At 38.9% G+C, this 17,672-nt stretch overlaps 1 protein-coding gene across 1 annotated transcript; it reads right to left on the bottom strand.

The window, feature by feature from the left end:
• Positions 1 to 6,386: 6,386 nt before the first annotated feature.
• LOC138329044 (nurim-like) lies at positions 6,387 to 17,542 on the bottom strand. The gene is made up of 4 exons (XM_069275753.1): positions 17,373 to 17,542; positions 10,206 to 10,372; positions 8,609 to 8,779; positions 6,387 to 7,434 (listed from the first exon to the last, which is right to left on the bottom strand). The coding sequence occupies exons 1-4, from the start codon at positions 17,497 to 17,499 to the stop codon at positions 7,159 to 7,161; spliced, it is 741 nt and encodes a 246-aa protein (XP_069131854.1). The 5' UTR covers positions 17,500 to 17,542; the 3' UTR covers positions 6,387 to 7,158.
• Between the last annotated feature and the right edge of the window lie 130 nt (positions 17,543 to 17,672).

Raw genomic sequence — 17,672 nt, 5'->3', positions numbered from 1 at the left:
GTAGATAAAATGTTGTATGAAAAAGAATGAGTAACTTACGAGTGTCAAATGTAAGAAAAAGAGAGGGTGTGATGACAGAGCATAAGAGAAAGGATGATAAACAAGGAGAGTGATTGAGATGAAAGAAAGGAAACTTCAGTACATACCGATGGATTCTACAATGAATGTGATCTGTGTGTTTTGAAAATGGTTGCATATTTGGAATTGTTATATTGAGAAATTGATCTCAGAAGATGTGTTTATACCATGTACTTGTTTGAAATTTAAATGCATTTAGTAAAGTTGTAATGCAAGTGTTTAGAAAATCTAAAAATATCGCAGTTGTGATACTTAACTAAAATTCAGTGTAAACTTATTCAATAATCCTGGTTAAAATTATAAGATATTGCATCATTCATTCCCTAAAACCAAAGCTGTAGTCCCAGATTCTAAAGTGCTACACAATGTTAATACTCATGATTAAGTTTAACAATAGCTGTTTAATGATTACTGTACAATATTTATTGAGGACTGGCAAATAGAATATATCTGTGAAATTCAGTTTTCAAAAAAAAAAAAAAAAAATATCTCCTCTTATAAATGTACAACATGTAATATTACTTGCTATAATATACATGCAATTGTAACAAAATGTCACTTTCAAGAACGAGCCTAAAATGTGAATTGTAAATGTTAACAGTGAGAGTATTAGATATTTTGTATTGTGAATAAATTTTCAATATTTTGTATATGATTGTGTTTTGTGTGATATTTTATGGTAATGAATTATTATAGTAGTGTGATTTAGGCGATATTTACAGGAAATTATTCTGACTTTGTCCTGACCAAATGTTGTCAATCCGATATTCAAGATGGTCACCACAGCTGCCATTTTGAAAACACATTTAAAACTTCTTCTCAGGTTCTACCAATGGAATTTAGATGAAACCTGCCATGGTCTCGACCAAGTGTTATTATTGATTTTTTGGGTCAAGCCGAAATCCAAGATGGCTATTATGACACTGGTTTTCAAGGTTATCGGATGACTGTTGAGGCCCGTGGGCCTCTTGTTTCAAACGCTACCTCAGAGTGTGTAGGGTTAGTAATAATAATAATGTTGGTACATATAACTGTAAACTAACTTTCTTTTGCAGTTACTAAATTTCACGATTTCTATTTCAAACAATTTCATGAATATTAACTTTTGCAGATTTTAAAATTGAATCAAAATCGATAAGAGAAAAACTTTCGCAAACTCAAGTGGATCGCGAAATTAAATCTGGCACGAAGAAAAGTTGGTTAATAGTAACTAAAACCTCCATCAGGTTAATAGTAACTAAAACCAACCCTTCATCAGGTTAATAGTAACTAAAACCAACCCTTCATCAGGTCAATAGTAACTAAAACCAACCCTCCATCAGGTTAATAGTAACTAAAACCAATCCTCCATCAGGTTAATAGTACCTAAAACCAACCCTCCGTCAGGTTAATAGTAACTAAAACCGAACCTCCGTCAGGTTAATAGTAACTAAAACCAACCCTCCATCAGGTCAATAGTAACTAAAACCAAAACCAATAGTAACTAAAACCTCCATCAGGTCAATAGTAACTAAAACCTCCATCAGGTTAATAGTAACTAACTAAAACCTCCATCAGGTTAATAGTAACTAAAACCAACCCTCCGTCAGGTTAATAGTAACTAAAATTGAACCAAAATGGATAAGAGAAAAACTTTCGCAAACTCAAGTGGATCGCGAAATTAAATCTGGCACGAAGAAAAGTTGGTTAATAGTAACTAAAACCTCCATCAGATTAATAGTAACTAAAACCAACCCTTCATCAGGTTAATAGTAACTAAAACCAACCCTTCATCAGGTCAATAGTAACTAAAACCAACCCTCCATCAGGTTAATAGTAACTAAAACCAACCCTCCATCAGGTTAATAGTAACTAAAACCAACCCTCCATCAGGTTAATAGTAACTAAAACCAATCCTAAAACCATCAGGTTAATAGTAACTAAATACAACCCTCCATCAAGTTAATAGTAACTAAAACCAACCCTCCATCAGGTCAATAGTAACTAAAACCAACCCTCCATCAGGTCAATAGTAACTAAAACCTCCATCAGGTTAATAGTAACTAAAAAACCTCCATCAGGTTAATAGAAACTAAAACCTCCATCAGGTTAATAGTAACTAAAACCAACCCTCCATCAGGTTAATAGTAACTAAAACCAACCTCCTCCATCAGGTCAATAGTAACTAAAACCAACCCTCCATCAGGTTAATAGTAACTAAAACCAACCCTCCATCAGGTTAATAGTAACTAAAACAACCCTCCATCAGGTTAATAGTAACTAAAACCAACCCTCCATCGGTTAATATAACTCAGTAATAGTAACTAACCAACCCTCCATCAGGTCAATAGTAACTAAAACCAACCCTCCATCAGGTTAATAGTAACTAAAACCAACCTCCATCAGGTTAATAGTAACTAAAACCAACCCTCCATCAGGTTAATAGTAACTAAAACCAACCCTCCATCAGGTTAATAGTAACTAAAACCAAACTACCATCAGGTTAATAGTAACTAAAACCAACCCTCCATCAGGTTAATAGTAACTAAAACCAACCCTCCATCAGGTCAATAGTAACTAAAACCAACCCTCCATCAGGTTAATAGTAACTAAAACCAACCCTCCATCAGGTTAATAGTAACTAAAACCAACCCTCATCAGGTTAATAGTAACTAAAACCAACCCTCCATCAGGTTAATAGTAACTAAAACCAACCCTCCATCAGGTTAATAGTAACTAAAACAACCCTCCATCAGTAATAGTAACTAAAACCAACCCTCCATCAGGTTAATAGTAACTAAAACCAACCCTCCTCATCAGGTAATAGTAACTAAAACCAACCCTCCATCAGGTTAATAGTAACTAAAACCAACCCTCCATCAGGTTAATAGTAACTAAAACCAACCCTCCATCAGGTTAATAGTAACTAAAACCAACCCTCCATCAGGTTAATAGTAACTAAAACCAACCCTCCATCAGGTTAATAGTAACTAAAACCAACCCTCCATCAGGTTAATAGTAACTAAAACCAACCCTCCATCAGGTAATAGTAACTAAAACCAACCCTCCATCAGGTTAATAGTAACTAAAACCAACCCTCCATCAGGTTAATAGTAACTAAAACCAACCCTCCATCAGGTAATAGTAATAAAACCAACCTCCATCAGGTTAATAGTAACTAAAACCAACCCTCCATCAGGTTAATAGTAACTAAAACCAACCCTCCATCAGGTTAATAGTAACTAAAACCAACCCTCCATCAGGTTAATAGTAACTAAAACCAACCCTCCATCAGGTTAATAGTAACTAAAACCAACCCTCCATCAGGTTAATAGTAACTAAAACCAACCCTCCATCAGGTTAATAGTAACTAAAACCAACCCTCCATCAGGTTAATAGTAACTAAAACCAACCCTCCATCAGGTTAATAGTAACTAAAACCAACCCTCCATCAGGTTAATAGTAACTAAAACCAACCCTCCATCAGGTTAATAGTAACTAAAACCAACCCTCCATCAGGTTAATAGTAGTAAACTCATCAAATACCCAACCCTCCATCAGGTTAATAGTAACTAAAACCAACCCTCCATCAGGTTAATAGTAACTAAAACCAACCCTCCATCAGGTTAATAGTAACTAAAACCAACCCTCCATCAGGTTAATAGTAACTAAAACCAACCCTCCATCAGGTTAATAGTAACTAAAACCAACCCTCCATCAGGTTAATAGTAACTAAAACCAACCCTCCATCAGGTTAATAGTAACTAAAACCAACCCTCCATCAGGTTAATAGTAACTAAAACCAACCCTCCATCAGGTTAATAGTAACTAAAACCAACCCTCCATCAGGTTAATAGTAACTAAAACCAACCCTCCATCAGGTTAATAGTAACTAAAACCAACCCTCCATCAGGTTAATAGTAACTAAAACCAACCCTCCATCAGGTTAATAGTAACTAAAACCAACCCTCCATCAGGTTAATAGTAACTAAAACCAACCCTCCATCAGGTTAATAGTAACTAAAACCAACCCTCCATCAGGTCAATAGTAACTAAAACCAACCCTCCATCAGGTTAATAGTAACTAAAACCAACCCTCCATCAGGTTAATAGTAACTAAAACCAACCCTCCATCAGGTAATAGTAACTAAAACCAACCCTCCATCAGGTTAATAGTAACTAAAACCAACCCTCCATCAGGTTAATAGTAACTAAAACCAACCCTCCATCAGGTCAATAGTAACTAAAACCAACCCTCCATCAGGTCAATAGTAACTAAAACCAACCCTCCATCAGGTTAATAGTAACTAAAACCAACCCTCCATCAGGTTAATAGTAACTAAAACCAACCCTCCATCAGGTTAATAGTAACTAAAACCAACCCTCCATCAGGTTAATAGTAACTAAAACCAACCCTCCATCAGGTTAATAGTAACTAAAACCAACCCTCCATCAGGTCAATAGTAACTAAAACCAACCCTCCATCAGGTCAATAGTAACTAAAACCTCCATCAGGTTAATAGTAACTAAAACCTCCATCAGGTTAATAGTAACTAAAACCAACCCTCCATCAGGTTAATAGTAACTAAAACCAACCCTCCATCAGGTTAATAGTAACTAAAACCAACCCTCCATCAGGTTAATAGTAACTAAAACCAACCCTCCATCAGGTTAATAGTAACTAAAACCAACCCTCCATCAGGTTAATAGTAACTAAAACCAACCCTCCATCAGGTTAATAGTAACTAAAACCAACCCCTCCATCAGGTTAATAGTAACTAAAACCAACCCTCCATCAGGTCAATAGTAACTAAAACCAACCCTCCATCAGGTCAATAGTAACTAAAACCAACCCTCCATCAGGTCAATAGTAACTAAAACCAACCCTCCATCAGGTCAATAGTAACTAAAACCAACCCTCCATCAGGTTAATAGTAACTAAAACCAACCCTCCATCAGGTTAATAGTAACTAAAACCAACCCTCCATCAGGTTAATAGTAACTAAAACCAACCCTCCATCAGGTTAATAGTAACTAAAACCAACCCTCCATCAGGTTAATTGTAACTAAAACCAACCCTCCATCAGGTTAATAGTAACTAAAACCAACCCTCCATCAGGTTAATAGTAACTAAAACCAACCCTCCATCAGGTTAATAGTAACTAAAACCAACCCTCCATCAGGTTAATAGTAACTAAAACCAACCCTCCATCAGGTTAATAGTAACTAAAACCAACCCTCCATCAGGTTAATAGTAACTAAAACCAACCCTCCATCAGGTTAATAGTAACTAAAACCAACCCTCCATCAGGTCAATAGTAACTAAAACCAACCCTCCATCAGGTCAATAGTAACTAAAACCAACCCTCCATCAGGTCAATAGTAACTAAAACCAACCCTCCATCAGGTCAATAGTAACTAAAACCAACCCTCCATCAGGTCAATAGTAACTAAAACCAACCCTCCATCAGGTCAATAGTAACTAAAACCAACCCTCCATCAGGTTAATAGTAACTAAAACCAACCCTCCATCAGGTTAATAGTAACTAAAACCAACCCTCCATCAGGTTAATAGTAACTAAAACCAACCCTCCATCAGGTTAATAGTAACTAAAACCAACCCTCCATCAGGTTAATAGTAACTAAAACCAACCCTCCATCAGGTTAATAGTAACTAAAACCAACCCTCCATCAGGTTTATTGTAACTAAAACCAACCCTCCATCAGGTTAATAGTAACTAAAACCAACCCTCCATCAGGTTAATAGTAACTAAAACCAACCCTCCATCAGGTTAATAGTAACTAAAACCAACCCTCCATCAGGTTAATAGTAACTAAAACCAACCCTCCATCAGGTTAATAGTAACTAAAACCTCCATCAGGTTAATAGTAACTAAAACCAACCCTCCATCAGGTTAATAGTAACTAAAACCAACCCTCCATCAGGTTAATAGTAACTAAAACCAACCCTCCATCAGGTTAATAGTAACTAAAACCTCCATCAGGTTGATAGTAACTAAAACCAACCCTCCATCAGGTTAATAGTAACTAAAACCAACCCTCCATCAGGTTAATAGTAACTAAAACCAACCCTCCATCAGGTTAATAGTAACTAAAACCAACCCTCCATCAGGTTCTACTTGCTGACTTTTGCAAAATGTTGTAGATTCAGATGGTACAAGCACAAACAAGACAGTCTTTCAGGAAACTTAAAGGATTACAACTACGATCCATCATTATAGGCAAAACATCCAAAAATTAGTTATGCATATTGCAGTGTAGTGGTTTAATAAATATAGTCAATAAAAATTTAAAACAACAGATATATATTTATTTAAAAGAAAATTAATGTATTTTATTACTACAAGTTCATACATATGAGTTCAGATACAGCACCAACTTTGTCCTAAAAAGATAATAAAACAAATCACAAATTAGGAAAAAAATCTAATAGTAACAAAACAAATAAAAGATTGTAAAAGGTTTAAAGAGGTACAGAATATTGCAAGTAAATGTCTGATATTATGTAAATGGTACACTTTAAATATCAATAAGAGCTTTTTGAACACTTTGTAACTTAGTGTTGAAACTTTGAAGGAAATTAACAGTTCATTTACAACCATACCACAAATGAAGATTGCCAGATTAATATCAAATTATATGAGAACATATCATTTAACACATATATTTAATAAAATATAAAAATATTGAGTAATTTCATGAGTTCTTGATGAGAACTATGGTAGGTTTTTTTTAAAAATCCTCCTTAATTTCATGCATCAAATTCTTAACTGACGTTTTATCTGTTTCTATGTTCAGACATTTATGTTCATTATGCTATCAATATACATAAAAGTCCATTTAAAATAAAATGAATTTACACATGACTATATATTAATTAGAGAAAAAAAATGGCTTACAATTTACTAATCAATTTAGAAAGATGAGTTAGAGCTCTAACTTTTGAAGTCTTAAATACATGCCTAAGAAGCCTAATGAAGAATACAGTAAATCTATAGTATAATACACAGCTTTGAAAAGCTTTGAAAACAGCCCATGGAATCACAGTAGATGTTTTGTATACAAGCATTCTCTCATCTTCTAAGCAGCAACACGCCTTGAGGTTGAGGTCATTGTAACTTGGGTCTGTTCCTCAATGTACATGTAGTCTTTCTTTGTCACCTGTCCTAGTCCTAGACAGGTGTACCAGGTCAGCAGGGTGGATATGAGCCAGCGGTCCAAGGACATGTGAGGGTACACCCAAAGTACGATAAGGAAACACACAACTCCGGGATGGGGCATGTGGGCGATGATACTCTGTAACCGACGAGACATGTACTGCCAGGGTGATATCTCGCCCCACAGTCTATAGTACACCTGGAAATACAATAAAATCACCATCAATGAATTGAGTAATGAACAATACAATGTTAATATCTCCGTGTAAGTTTTCTATCTCCATTGAAATAAAATAAAACTTTGATAACAAACATGCTTACAACAATTTGATGGTAATAACCAAGTAGTGTTCATTTCCCATCAAAGTTCCTATAAGATGTTTGCGCAATATGTCTATAACAAACTATGCTTACAATGAAGTAATTTTGTTGGTCCCTAGAGGTTTATTATAACATGTTTAATGTATACAATGTATATATAACATTAAAATCAAGAAATTTGAATACGTTGTATTTTCTACTACCATATTTGTAGCTAAAGACTACTGTGAAATCATTAATTTTCGTGGGGGTTTAATTTTCGTGGATTTCGTTTTTTGACCAAAATCAACGAATTTACATCCCCACGAAAATATATATACCTATACCAATGTCATGTAAGTTTATGCGTTCATACATTGTAGGATGATTATTACCTCACTACATAAGGTCTATTTCGGGGACAAGCATGGCAAGTTCAAAGTTGGAAAATATTGTTCAAACAAAGATAGTTTTCAGAATTTCATAGACTTCATCTACATGTACCAACAAATAATTGATTGAGTAAATCATGACTCTATCAATGTGACACGATAATTGTTTGTTGGACACATCTGTAAAAACACTGGCTGAGTACCGACTCTAGATTGTGATTGTAACTGTGTTGTGTGGTAGAGCTTAGTTCCGCTTGAGAGATCAAACAATACAGGTGACAGTGTCGACTGTGTATTTTAACGGTAATGTGTAAGGTCTTCTCCACAAATTTAAGTGCCAACAAAATTGTAAAATTTTAGAATCCACGAAAATTGAGCCCAACGAAAATAAATGATTTCACAGTATTGGTTCTAATCAGTGTATAGTCATGTAAAAGTAAATTTATATACCAGTTAGTGTATCTCTGCCTTTGCATATTGAACATTATGAATGATATTGGATGATGTAAAGAACTGAATAATGTTAAAGTAAATTTAAATGAATAGTAAACGATATTTTGTATTGAGATTACACTGTCTCATTTATCTACTAGGAATAGTTGAGTTAAAAAAACAATATTATTTTCAATTATCCACATTTATAGAATTATGTTTTAATTATTTTTGTTGTATGTTACTGACCTGTTTGACCCCAATGAGGTAGAAGGGCTCCATCAAAGCATGTTCCAGGAATAAGATACTCCAAGCAACAGTATGAACCAAGTAAAAGAAGCCAGAGGTAACTGGAGAATCACGAAAGTCCCAGAACCATATGTCCCATCCTCTAACTGTTTTCCAGCTTTCAAACAGAAACTGCAAATAGAATATTATAATCAATTATCATCAGATGAGTTGAAACATTGTCAAGTCCAAAGTAAATATAAAGAGTATGTTAATTTACTGAAGATTTATTTACACATATTGTCTTTATTGTTCTCATATAGTTTATTCTCAAAATTAAGAGCAGTTTATGATAGCTTACAAACATTAAGCAGCATAACATAAGTTGGGGGACTTTATTAAAAAGAAAATAAATCAAAATGTTGTGAAATATGCTTGAAGTTATAAAAAAAATCCACATTGACACTATAGCAGAAGGCTCTATTAAACATTCTTTTCTCCTGGTTGACTATCTACAACACTATATTTGCATCAAAAGTAGATAATAGTGACTTGAATTTTGACATTTTTACCTCCATCAATATGATCAAAGAATGAACAAGTTTGTGTTCTGACTCTATCTTCCATATTACCGATATTGATGATTTGGCAAATTATCTTCATGCACTGCATCGGGCCTACTAAGATTGACTTCCACCAAACCAATATATAGAGGTTCCCCAACAAGTGATGGTTGTTTATCATGTTTATCAAACTCAAGTTATTTAATTTTCAAATTTTGAAAAGACATGAGCTTTAGCGAGTGTCTTTCGAAATTTTGAAAATGAACTTACGAGAGTTTAGATAAACATGATAAACAACTGTCATGCGTTGGGGAACTTATTTATCCCATAACTTTAACTCTATATTTATACCATGGTGACCATATTCTCGTCTTCCTTCAGGGAAACTTCCCGCGATACAATATGTAGTGATATATTTTCGCCATAAAATATAGTTCCTAAATAGAGAGCCATTATTCTATTGTTTAATACTTTGAATAAGCAACTACATGTACCTGTTATAACAATAAATACAATGCTATTTAAAAGAAAATGTGCTATGAAAAGTTGCTAGAAGTTGAAAGCCAATCGGAATCCAAAGATCTTGGAGTTGACCAATCAATGGCGCTGAAGGTGTTTATGGAATTTATCACATGGGTTTTCCATTGTGAAACATGCATAGTTATGGGATAAATATATATATCAAAGCTTTGTTCAACGAAACCATACATATTCTCGGTCATTATCAATGGTAAATATTCAAAAAATGATACTGATATTTAGAAACTTCTAACTGTTTTTAAATTATTTCGATTTATCACAAATACTGTACATCAACTGCATGAGTACATGTACATTCTAGATGATGTTAGAAAGTAAAATACAAAGGCATTATGAGCCTGTCTACTTGTACTATGTACTTTAACTCTACTCTGTATTACAAACTACCTTAAGAATATTACAAACTACCTTAAGAATATTACAAATTACCTTTAGAATATTACAAATTACCTTAAGAGTATTACAAATTACCTTAAGAGTATCACAAATTACCTTAAGAGTGAATAACAAATTACCTTAAGAGTGATACAAGAGATGATAGTGTAAACTGTTCTCTGCAGGAACCCCAACCTTCTCCCAATCAAGTCTTTGTACAGAGAACTCGCCATAAATCTGTGTTGTAATACAAATATTCCAACTAACAGTAGGTCAAACAGCAAAATCTTCATAACTTCATTGGAATCTACAAAACAAAATTAAATATAATTAAATAAATGAAATATAAATATAAAATCTTTAGTTCAAAATAGAACTTATAAGGTTAATTTCTTAGTCCTTTAAACATCTTTACAAACAAACACGGCAGCATTTCTAAATGTACATGTATTAGGCCATTTTTTTTAAACTTACATTTATCAGTGTTTGAAATACCTTAAATAAATTAGTTAAAATAGTGACTTCTCCTGCTCCCAAGTTATACAAAAATTGTACATGTAATTATTGCATGCAATCTAACATAAACCGATAAACAAGACTTAAGGGTGCATCTAGGCTTAGAGTTCTTCTTTGCTTCAGGTACGGCTAAGCAGAAGAAGCCAACGACTAGGCTGTTTGAGGGGCCGGCATGTGTGTGAAATGGGTCTACAGCTTGTTTTTTTACCCCAAGTTTAGACATCTTTAGACCTCTTTTTTAAGGAGTTGATCATCTAATTAATGATTGTGTTTAACTCCGGCTTAATTTGAAACATGATATATCTTTTTATGGTTGAGAGTATCAATCAGGGCTTGTGCAAAAGTGTTCAGGGCATAATATATAGTTTTGCACAGCAATGTTGATTCTGTAACAGTCTCTAGTCCATAGTTGATTCATGAAAACCTTGGTGGGTTTTGGTTGTCTTTACTCCTCTGATTCTACTATCTCTACTCAATGTTTAGGTATAACACGACGAGGCACTTTTTCAACATTACATGTGCATGTATGTTGTGTCATTTGACTAAAAAAACATTACAATTGTTGGAAGATACTCATGCCATCCGTTGATGTGTGGTATCTAGCATAACATTGTAGCATAAGACAAGATGGTGTTTGGAGCATCTTTGCCGAATGGAATACAATCCTACATGTAGCTTATAAGTTGATCAAGTAGAAAGGCGACACAGCGCAGTGTCTATGGAATTGCTCTGCATTGCCCTGCTTCAACAATGTTACAGGTAAATGATAATTCAACACTTTCCTTCTTATAAAGTCTGTTCTTTACTCAAAGGATGAAATACTTTTCCATCATGACATATACAGTGAACATGCATGTATATTTTACAGGTATTCAGAAAATAACATATTAATTACAACATAAATCAACTTATGAAACAACATAATTATAAAACAATGATTTAAACAAGTTGCAGATTACAAAAAGTACATCCCTCCCCCCAGCTGAAAAATTCAATACATGGATGATACTGAAGGAATATGGAAAAGGATGACGGCTACCTGAACACACAAAGATAATGGTTAGTTATCTCCTCCCCCAAGGGCAAGTTTTTATGGGACATATAAAACTGAAATAATAATCTTGTCCTGAAGTCCACATGCACATGTATGAGAGTTAATATCACGACGATAAATCATTTGGTACAACTCCTGCACTATGACGAGGTCCGTGTGGTTCCAGTTCCTTTATACCTGGCTTGTTGTGTGGCTGAAGTCGAGAGAGAGCTCGTGGTACTCGCGTTACAACTGGCTCAATTTGCTGAGGGATGTTGTCATGGTCACCTGTTGTATTAAAGTTTAACCGACGTGGTGTTGGTGGGAGAGTGGCCCCCTGTGACGGTGTTGTCATGCTACTCATAGGAGCCGGTGTCCCGCGCACATGTGGTGACAGTTGGGGGAGTGGGGCCGGTGGTGATACAGGAGCCGTGGCCTGTGTCGTCCGTGGAGGCAGCGATTGGTCACCTTGTCGTCGTGGGGCTGCAGCTGCAGACGGAATTTCATCGGCAGGCAACATCACCTTAGATGGTCGTACGTCTGATATGGGTGGCGAAACTGCGGCATAAGGCGAGGTGGTGTTGAAGGGAGTGAACTTGCGGAGATGCTGACGATTTCGTAATGTCACTCTACCGGTGCCATCCACTCGAACCACGTATTGCTGAAACTGACGTACTTCTACAACAACTCCTGTTCGCTCCCATCGGCGAGGGTGGTTCCCAACAAGATTTTGTAGGTACACGTTGTCTCCGACTTTGAGGGGTGGAAGCTGGTGAGTATGCTCTTTCCACCGTTCGTGTTCTCTGGTGTGGCGGCGCACGAGAGCCTTCTCCCGATGGGACATTAATTCCGTCCAGGTCTCATGGGGAGAGTATCGACCCATCGGTATTGGGATGGCATCACGAATGGGTCAACCAAACAATATCAACGCTGGAGATGCCTTCGTTTCGGGGTCAATGGAGTTCCTGTAAATCAACAGAGCCCTCTGAAACTTGTCCACGTCAAGGGATCCGGATGCGTTGATATTGTCCATGAGCATCCGTTTGATCGTCTTAACAGCCAGTTCAGCCCTGCAATTGGCATGAGGATTCGCCACCGAAGAAATCCTGTGTCGGACACCCCAGTCTTTAAGAAACACCTGAGTTTTTCCTGCAGTGAACTGTGGACCACCATCAGACGTTAATTCCTCGGGGATGCCAAATGTTACAAATGTCTCACGCAGCAGCCGCTTAACCAGACCATCTGCACCGGACTCCGATCTAAACACCATCAGCCAATTAGAGTAACTGTCAACAATCACAAGTCCTTGCCATTGTATGTGAAGTAATCACTACAGATTTTCTTAAATGGGTAGTCCGGGGGCGTTATTTCAGCTGGCGGTTGCATTGGGTTGGACTTGGCCATCTGATGGCAGTGAGAACATTGATCCCTAACTTTGGCAATGTCGATCGTGATGTCCGGCCAATACACAGAGTCAACTGCACGCGCACGCATAGCACTAACACCCTGATGGGCTGCATGGAGAGCCTCGAGTATAGGTTTTCGTAGTACCGTCGGGATAAGCACGCGCTGGCCCATAAGAATAACACCATCCACAACACACAGACTAGACGAGAAACGATGGTATGGTCGTAGTGCCATCGGCATCTTTCTGCATTCGTCGGGGAACCCAGTTTTTACGTAATGGATGAGGTCGGCGAATGTGGTGTCTGAGGCAGTTGCCTCCCGAACCATGTCCCACGTGACCACTGTACCGGCGGAGGACAAAGCAGTAGTGGCGGCAGCAACGGTGAGCGAGTCATCAGCCAGATCTACATCCTCACTTTGTTGACAAAGGCTATGGAGAGTGTCGTGTAGAGGAACAAATGGCTCGATCTCCAAATCCAGATCTTCTGGTTCACCAGGCAGGTGAAACTGATCCGCTTTGCAAACAGGGTGTCTAGAGGCGGCATTGGGACCTTGATTCTTCTTTCCAGAGACATGCACCACTGTGAACCTGTACCCGAGCGTTTTTTCCTTGAGGTTGAGGAGGCGTCTGTTAGAGATATCCGCGAGTGATCGATCATTCAGTATTTGGAGGAGCGGCTTGTGATCGGTTGCTACGAGGAGGTCTTTGCATCCCAGGACATAGTACCGAGTCTGGTGTAGTGCGTAAACAACAGCCAATGCTTCACCTTCAATTGGGGCGTAGCGGCTTTCTGCAGGGTGTGTGAATCTGCTGCCAACTAGACACAGTTTCCAACCGTCGGGGCAGCAGGCGGGAGTCCTTTTCGTGCACGAGCAGTACTTCTGCATCAGGAGGAAGCCTATCCCGTCAACAGACCAGTCGGTGGCCAAGCAGGTAGGTCGGTTAGGGTCAAACAGACGCACACCTTCTTTCATTTCCTGAGTGATGACTTCTTTTGACCGACGGAACAGTTGATCCAGCTCATCTGTCCAGACAAACTTTGTTGACGGTTTCAATAAATCTCGGAATGGTTCATCTGTTTTGTCATAGCGAAGGCATATGCACCCTGGTTTATGAGTCCGAACCAAGCTCTGGCGCCTGTGATGTCTGTCGGTGTAGGGAAGTTCCTGATGGAGTCTAAGAACTTGGCACTTGGTCGAATGTTCGTTGGTGTGACCGTCAATCCCGCAAAGTCAACGGTATCCTGGGCGAACTGGAGTTTCTTGGGATTGAGTGTGATGCCGTTGCGAGCACATAAGTCGAGCCATTCGCACGCCTGAAAGAATGCCGCTTCAATGGAGTCTTCCCACATGCACGTGTCATCGACGCATTTGACCTTATTCGGGAAGTCTGAGATTATGGCATCGAAGCATTGGTTATACGCATCACCACTCGCGAGAAATCCTTGCGGAGCCACTTTGTATCTATAGCGTCCCCATGGTGTGATGAAGGTCGTGAAGTGTCTGTCTTCCTCTCGGATGGGCACCGAGTGGTACCCATTCCAGGCATCTGTAACTGTTTTCTTGGTACCTTGTGGAATGCGGTCTGCCAGGTGAAATGGGCTGGGTACATGATGGGTTTGGCGGACGGAGTGTCGATTCTGAGGCTGTAAGTCTACGGTACGTCGTGGGGTTCCGTCGGCCTTACCAGTGACGACCATCCTAGAACACCATGTTGTAGGTGTGTTGGCGCTGACACGTTCCAATACACCAATGCGGACGTCACGTTGTAGATCGGCATACACTTTATCCTGCCAGTGAATCAGAATGATGGCTGGTTTATGGGTCGCGACTGGCGTTGCATCAGGGTCGACATGGAGTTGTAATGGCTCACCCTTCATCAGAGGTAGTGGCTGGTGCTCGCATACGTTGAAGGTTGTAGACCCGTAGTATTCAAGAAGCCATTCTTTAAGGCTCTCGACATTATCCTCTGTTGCCTGGATCCCTGGTGGTAGCGAAGTGGGAAGTGGAGGAGGTTCACTACGACGTCTGGGGCACGAACACATTTCTTCCGCTGTGTCAGCCGCTGAAGCAGTTGCATCTCGTGACTGTGCAGTCTTCGGGAACTCTTCAGGAATGGCCCCAAGGGAGACCAATGCCTCTCTGCACAGGAAAGCTTTTTCCATGGTGTCAGATACATAGCAGAAAAGACGGGTCGATTGTTCAGATCCGTCAGTGTCTCTTGTAGAAATGTCAACTGCGACTGCTCCTATCACGCCAAAATCTTCTTTTATGGCTCCTCGCATGATTAACTTAACTGGAAGCAGGTCACGTTTCCGTACCCCCATCGTGTTGGCAGATTTGAGGGGTATAATAGAACTCTGACACCCTGTGTCAGCCACCATCGACATTGTCACTGTTTTAAGGTCAGATTTGTCTTTCATGGGATGTCCAAAAGCCGCGTGATCGTCCGGTGAGGGTGTCATCTGAACCGATATCATTGGATGTGGTTTGGATGGACGGGAAATCCATTGTCCGTCGAACACATGATGGTCAAGCCTCGGGGCCTGACGTTGAGTCTCATGACCACGTTTAGGAGCGTCTTGCGAGCAAGTGTTTGTGTTTGATTCACTGTCCTCGGTAGTTCTACACAGTTGATCGTAGACATAAGTGGCTTTGTCCGTGTTGACATCCTGCGAAGATGTTCCTGATGCACGACTTTTGGAGTTCTTGCGAATTGTTTGTGATTGCGGACAAGCTCTCAACGACGCATCGCGATGACCCCAACTTCCACAAGTTGTACATTTACTGCACGATGATGTGAAGTGGCCTTTTCCTGAACACTTGCCACAAGTGAATGTCCATGCTTCACAATGTTGAGAACGGGTCTTCCGGTCGTTCCTGGAACCGTGAGACGCTCCACCACATGCCCCACATTTTGATCCTGATGACGGTGATTGTTGTTTAGAGTCTCCGAGCTGTTTCCGAGTGGAACTCATGGCGCCTGCGGAATCTCCTACTGCACATTTTGTCGCTTTGCCCTGTTCCTTTTGGGCAATGAAGGACACCGTTTCGTCCAGTGTTCGGTCCGTTTTCGAATCGCCGAGCAGATCTGACAAAATTTCCGGGTCAGAAATACCACGCACAAGATTGTCTTTGATGATTTCGTCACTGTAGTCGAACACGTGAGTACAATGTGCTACCTTGCACGTAGACCTATACTGACACAGTGCGGCCTGACCACGGAGACTTGCGAGGAATGTTCTAATACCGGTGCCAGGGGACTGTGTCATCCTGCTGAGCTTGATCCGGTGAACGAGAACGCTTTCATCTTTAACGGCTAGTCTTTTTATAGCCGCCAGGAGGTCGACCTCTGCCATGTTAGCTACGTCACATTGAAGATCACGGAGAACGTCCGTCCGAAGATCAGTATCGCAACAGTAGAAAAGAGCAGTTGGCAATACGGTGTCAGTTACTGCCATTCCGACTTTATACATGTCCCACTGTCTAATGAACGCCGACCATTGATCAGGATCGCATCCTGCGGAAACACGTGGTGGGTCCAGTTTTAGTTTCGGTGGAGTTGGATTGGCCGGAGTAGCATGGGCAGTTCTGTCGTGGATCTGAAGGGCCGTCGTGAGCGCCACTGCGAATTCCTCTCCCAGATCTTGAGAAGACCATGCACAACCTTCGATGGGGCACTGAAGTCTCGGCATCGTGTAGCGTGGGAATGACGAGGAATAGCCGTCATAAATGATAATTCAACACTTTCCTTCTTATAAAGTCTGTTCTTTACTCAAAGGATGACGGCTACCACACAAAGATAATGGTTAGTTAACAGGTATAGCATGAAGAGACACTTTTGAAACATAACGTTGTGTCTAACCTAAGCAAAGTAAGGTCTGATAAAAAAAGGACTGACCAGTCGACTCTCATGTTATTGGAGTATCCATTGCATAAATTTGACAAAAAAAATTGTAAGACACTTGACAAAAATGACTGATTTTGTTGTTGCTGACAACGTCTTTGTGTGAAACTGCTGTCAAAACAATGTTGCTAAATTTATATTGTCAAGGCGTATATGGGTCATCGTAGTTTACTAAACCTTATTGACTTATTGAGATACCTCCTCGAGACTTTTTTACATTCGGATGTTTGATAGATGTCTCTCAAACGTCCGAATATAAAAGAGTCTCGAGGAGGAATCTCAGTAGTGATTTTATCAGATAAAGATTCATAAAAGCCAATCACCATTGCATTAATGCAGAGACGATTATAACTGAAATGTCACTAAACTGTCATAACCAGACTGAGAAATTAAGAAAATGTCACTGTCAATCATTTGACAGTAGCCATTGATAATCTAAATTACCTTGAACAGTGTGAAGCGCATGTATCTTCTGGGTAGAAAAGAAAATTACTGTATTAAAAACAAGAATGCAAATTGCATAACATGTAGCTATGCAAAAGGGAATAGAAAACAATGCTTTCAGCATCATGTCAATCGTCAAATCGTCTGCTAGAGTAGCTTCACAATTTTTATCGCTTATGACTTTAAAAAAATCAAATAAAATTTATCTCAATATAGCATAGATGGGAGTCGAAGTATAGCAAATAAAATAAAATTACATACACTAAAAGAAAAGGAAAATAAAATGAGTAATCGCTTCTT

The sequence above is a fragment of the Argopecten irradians genome, chromosome 8 (assembly GCF_041381155.1).
Source record: "Argopecten irradians isolate NY chromosome 8, Ai_NY, whole genome shotgun sequence".
NCBI classification, from domain to species: Eukaryota; Metazoa; Mollusca; class Bivalvia; order Pectinida; family Pectinidae; genus Argopecten; species Argopecten irradians.
Note: the sequence above shows the minus strand (reverse complement) of the source record. Positions and strands in the feature narration are given on the sequence as shown.

Bases quoted from the DNA above. Each gene is read 5' to 3' on its own strand.
- LOC138329044 (XM_069275753.1), bottom strand. From the start codon at position 17,499: ATGATGCTGAAAGCATTGTTTTCTATTCCCTTTTGCATAGCTACATGT. The intron at 8,780-10,205 runs GTAATTTGTTAT...TTCTATTTGCAG, and splicing joins TCTCTTGTATCACTCTTAAG to TTTCTGTTTGAAAGCTGGAA. The intron at 7,435-8,608 runs GTCAGTAACATA...TTGTATTTCCAG, and splicing joins ACCTCATTGGGGTCAAACAG to GTGTACTATAGACTGTGGGG.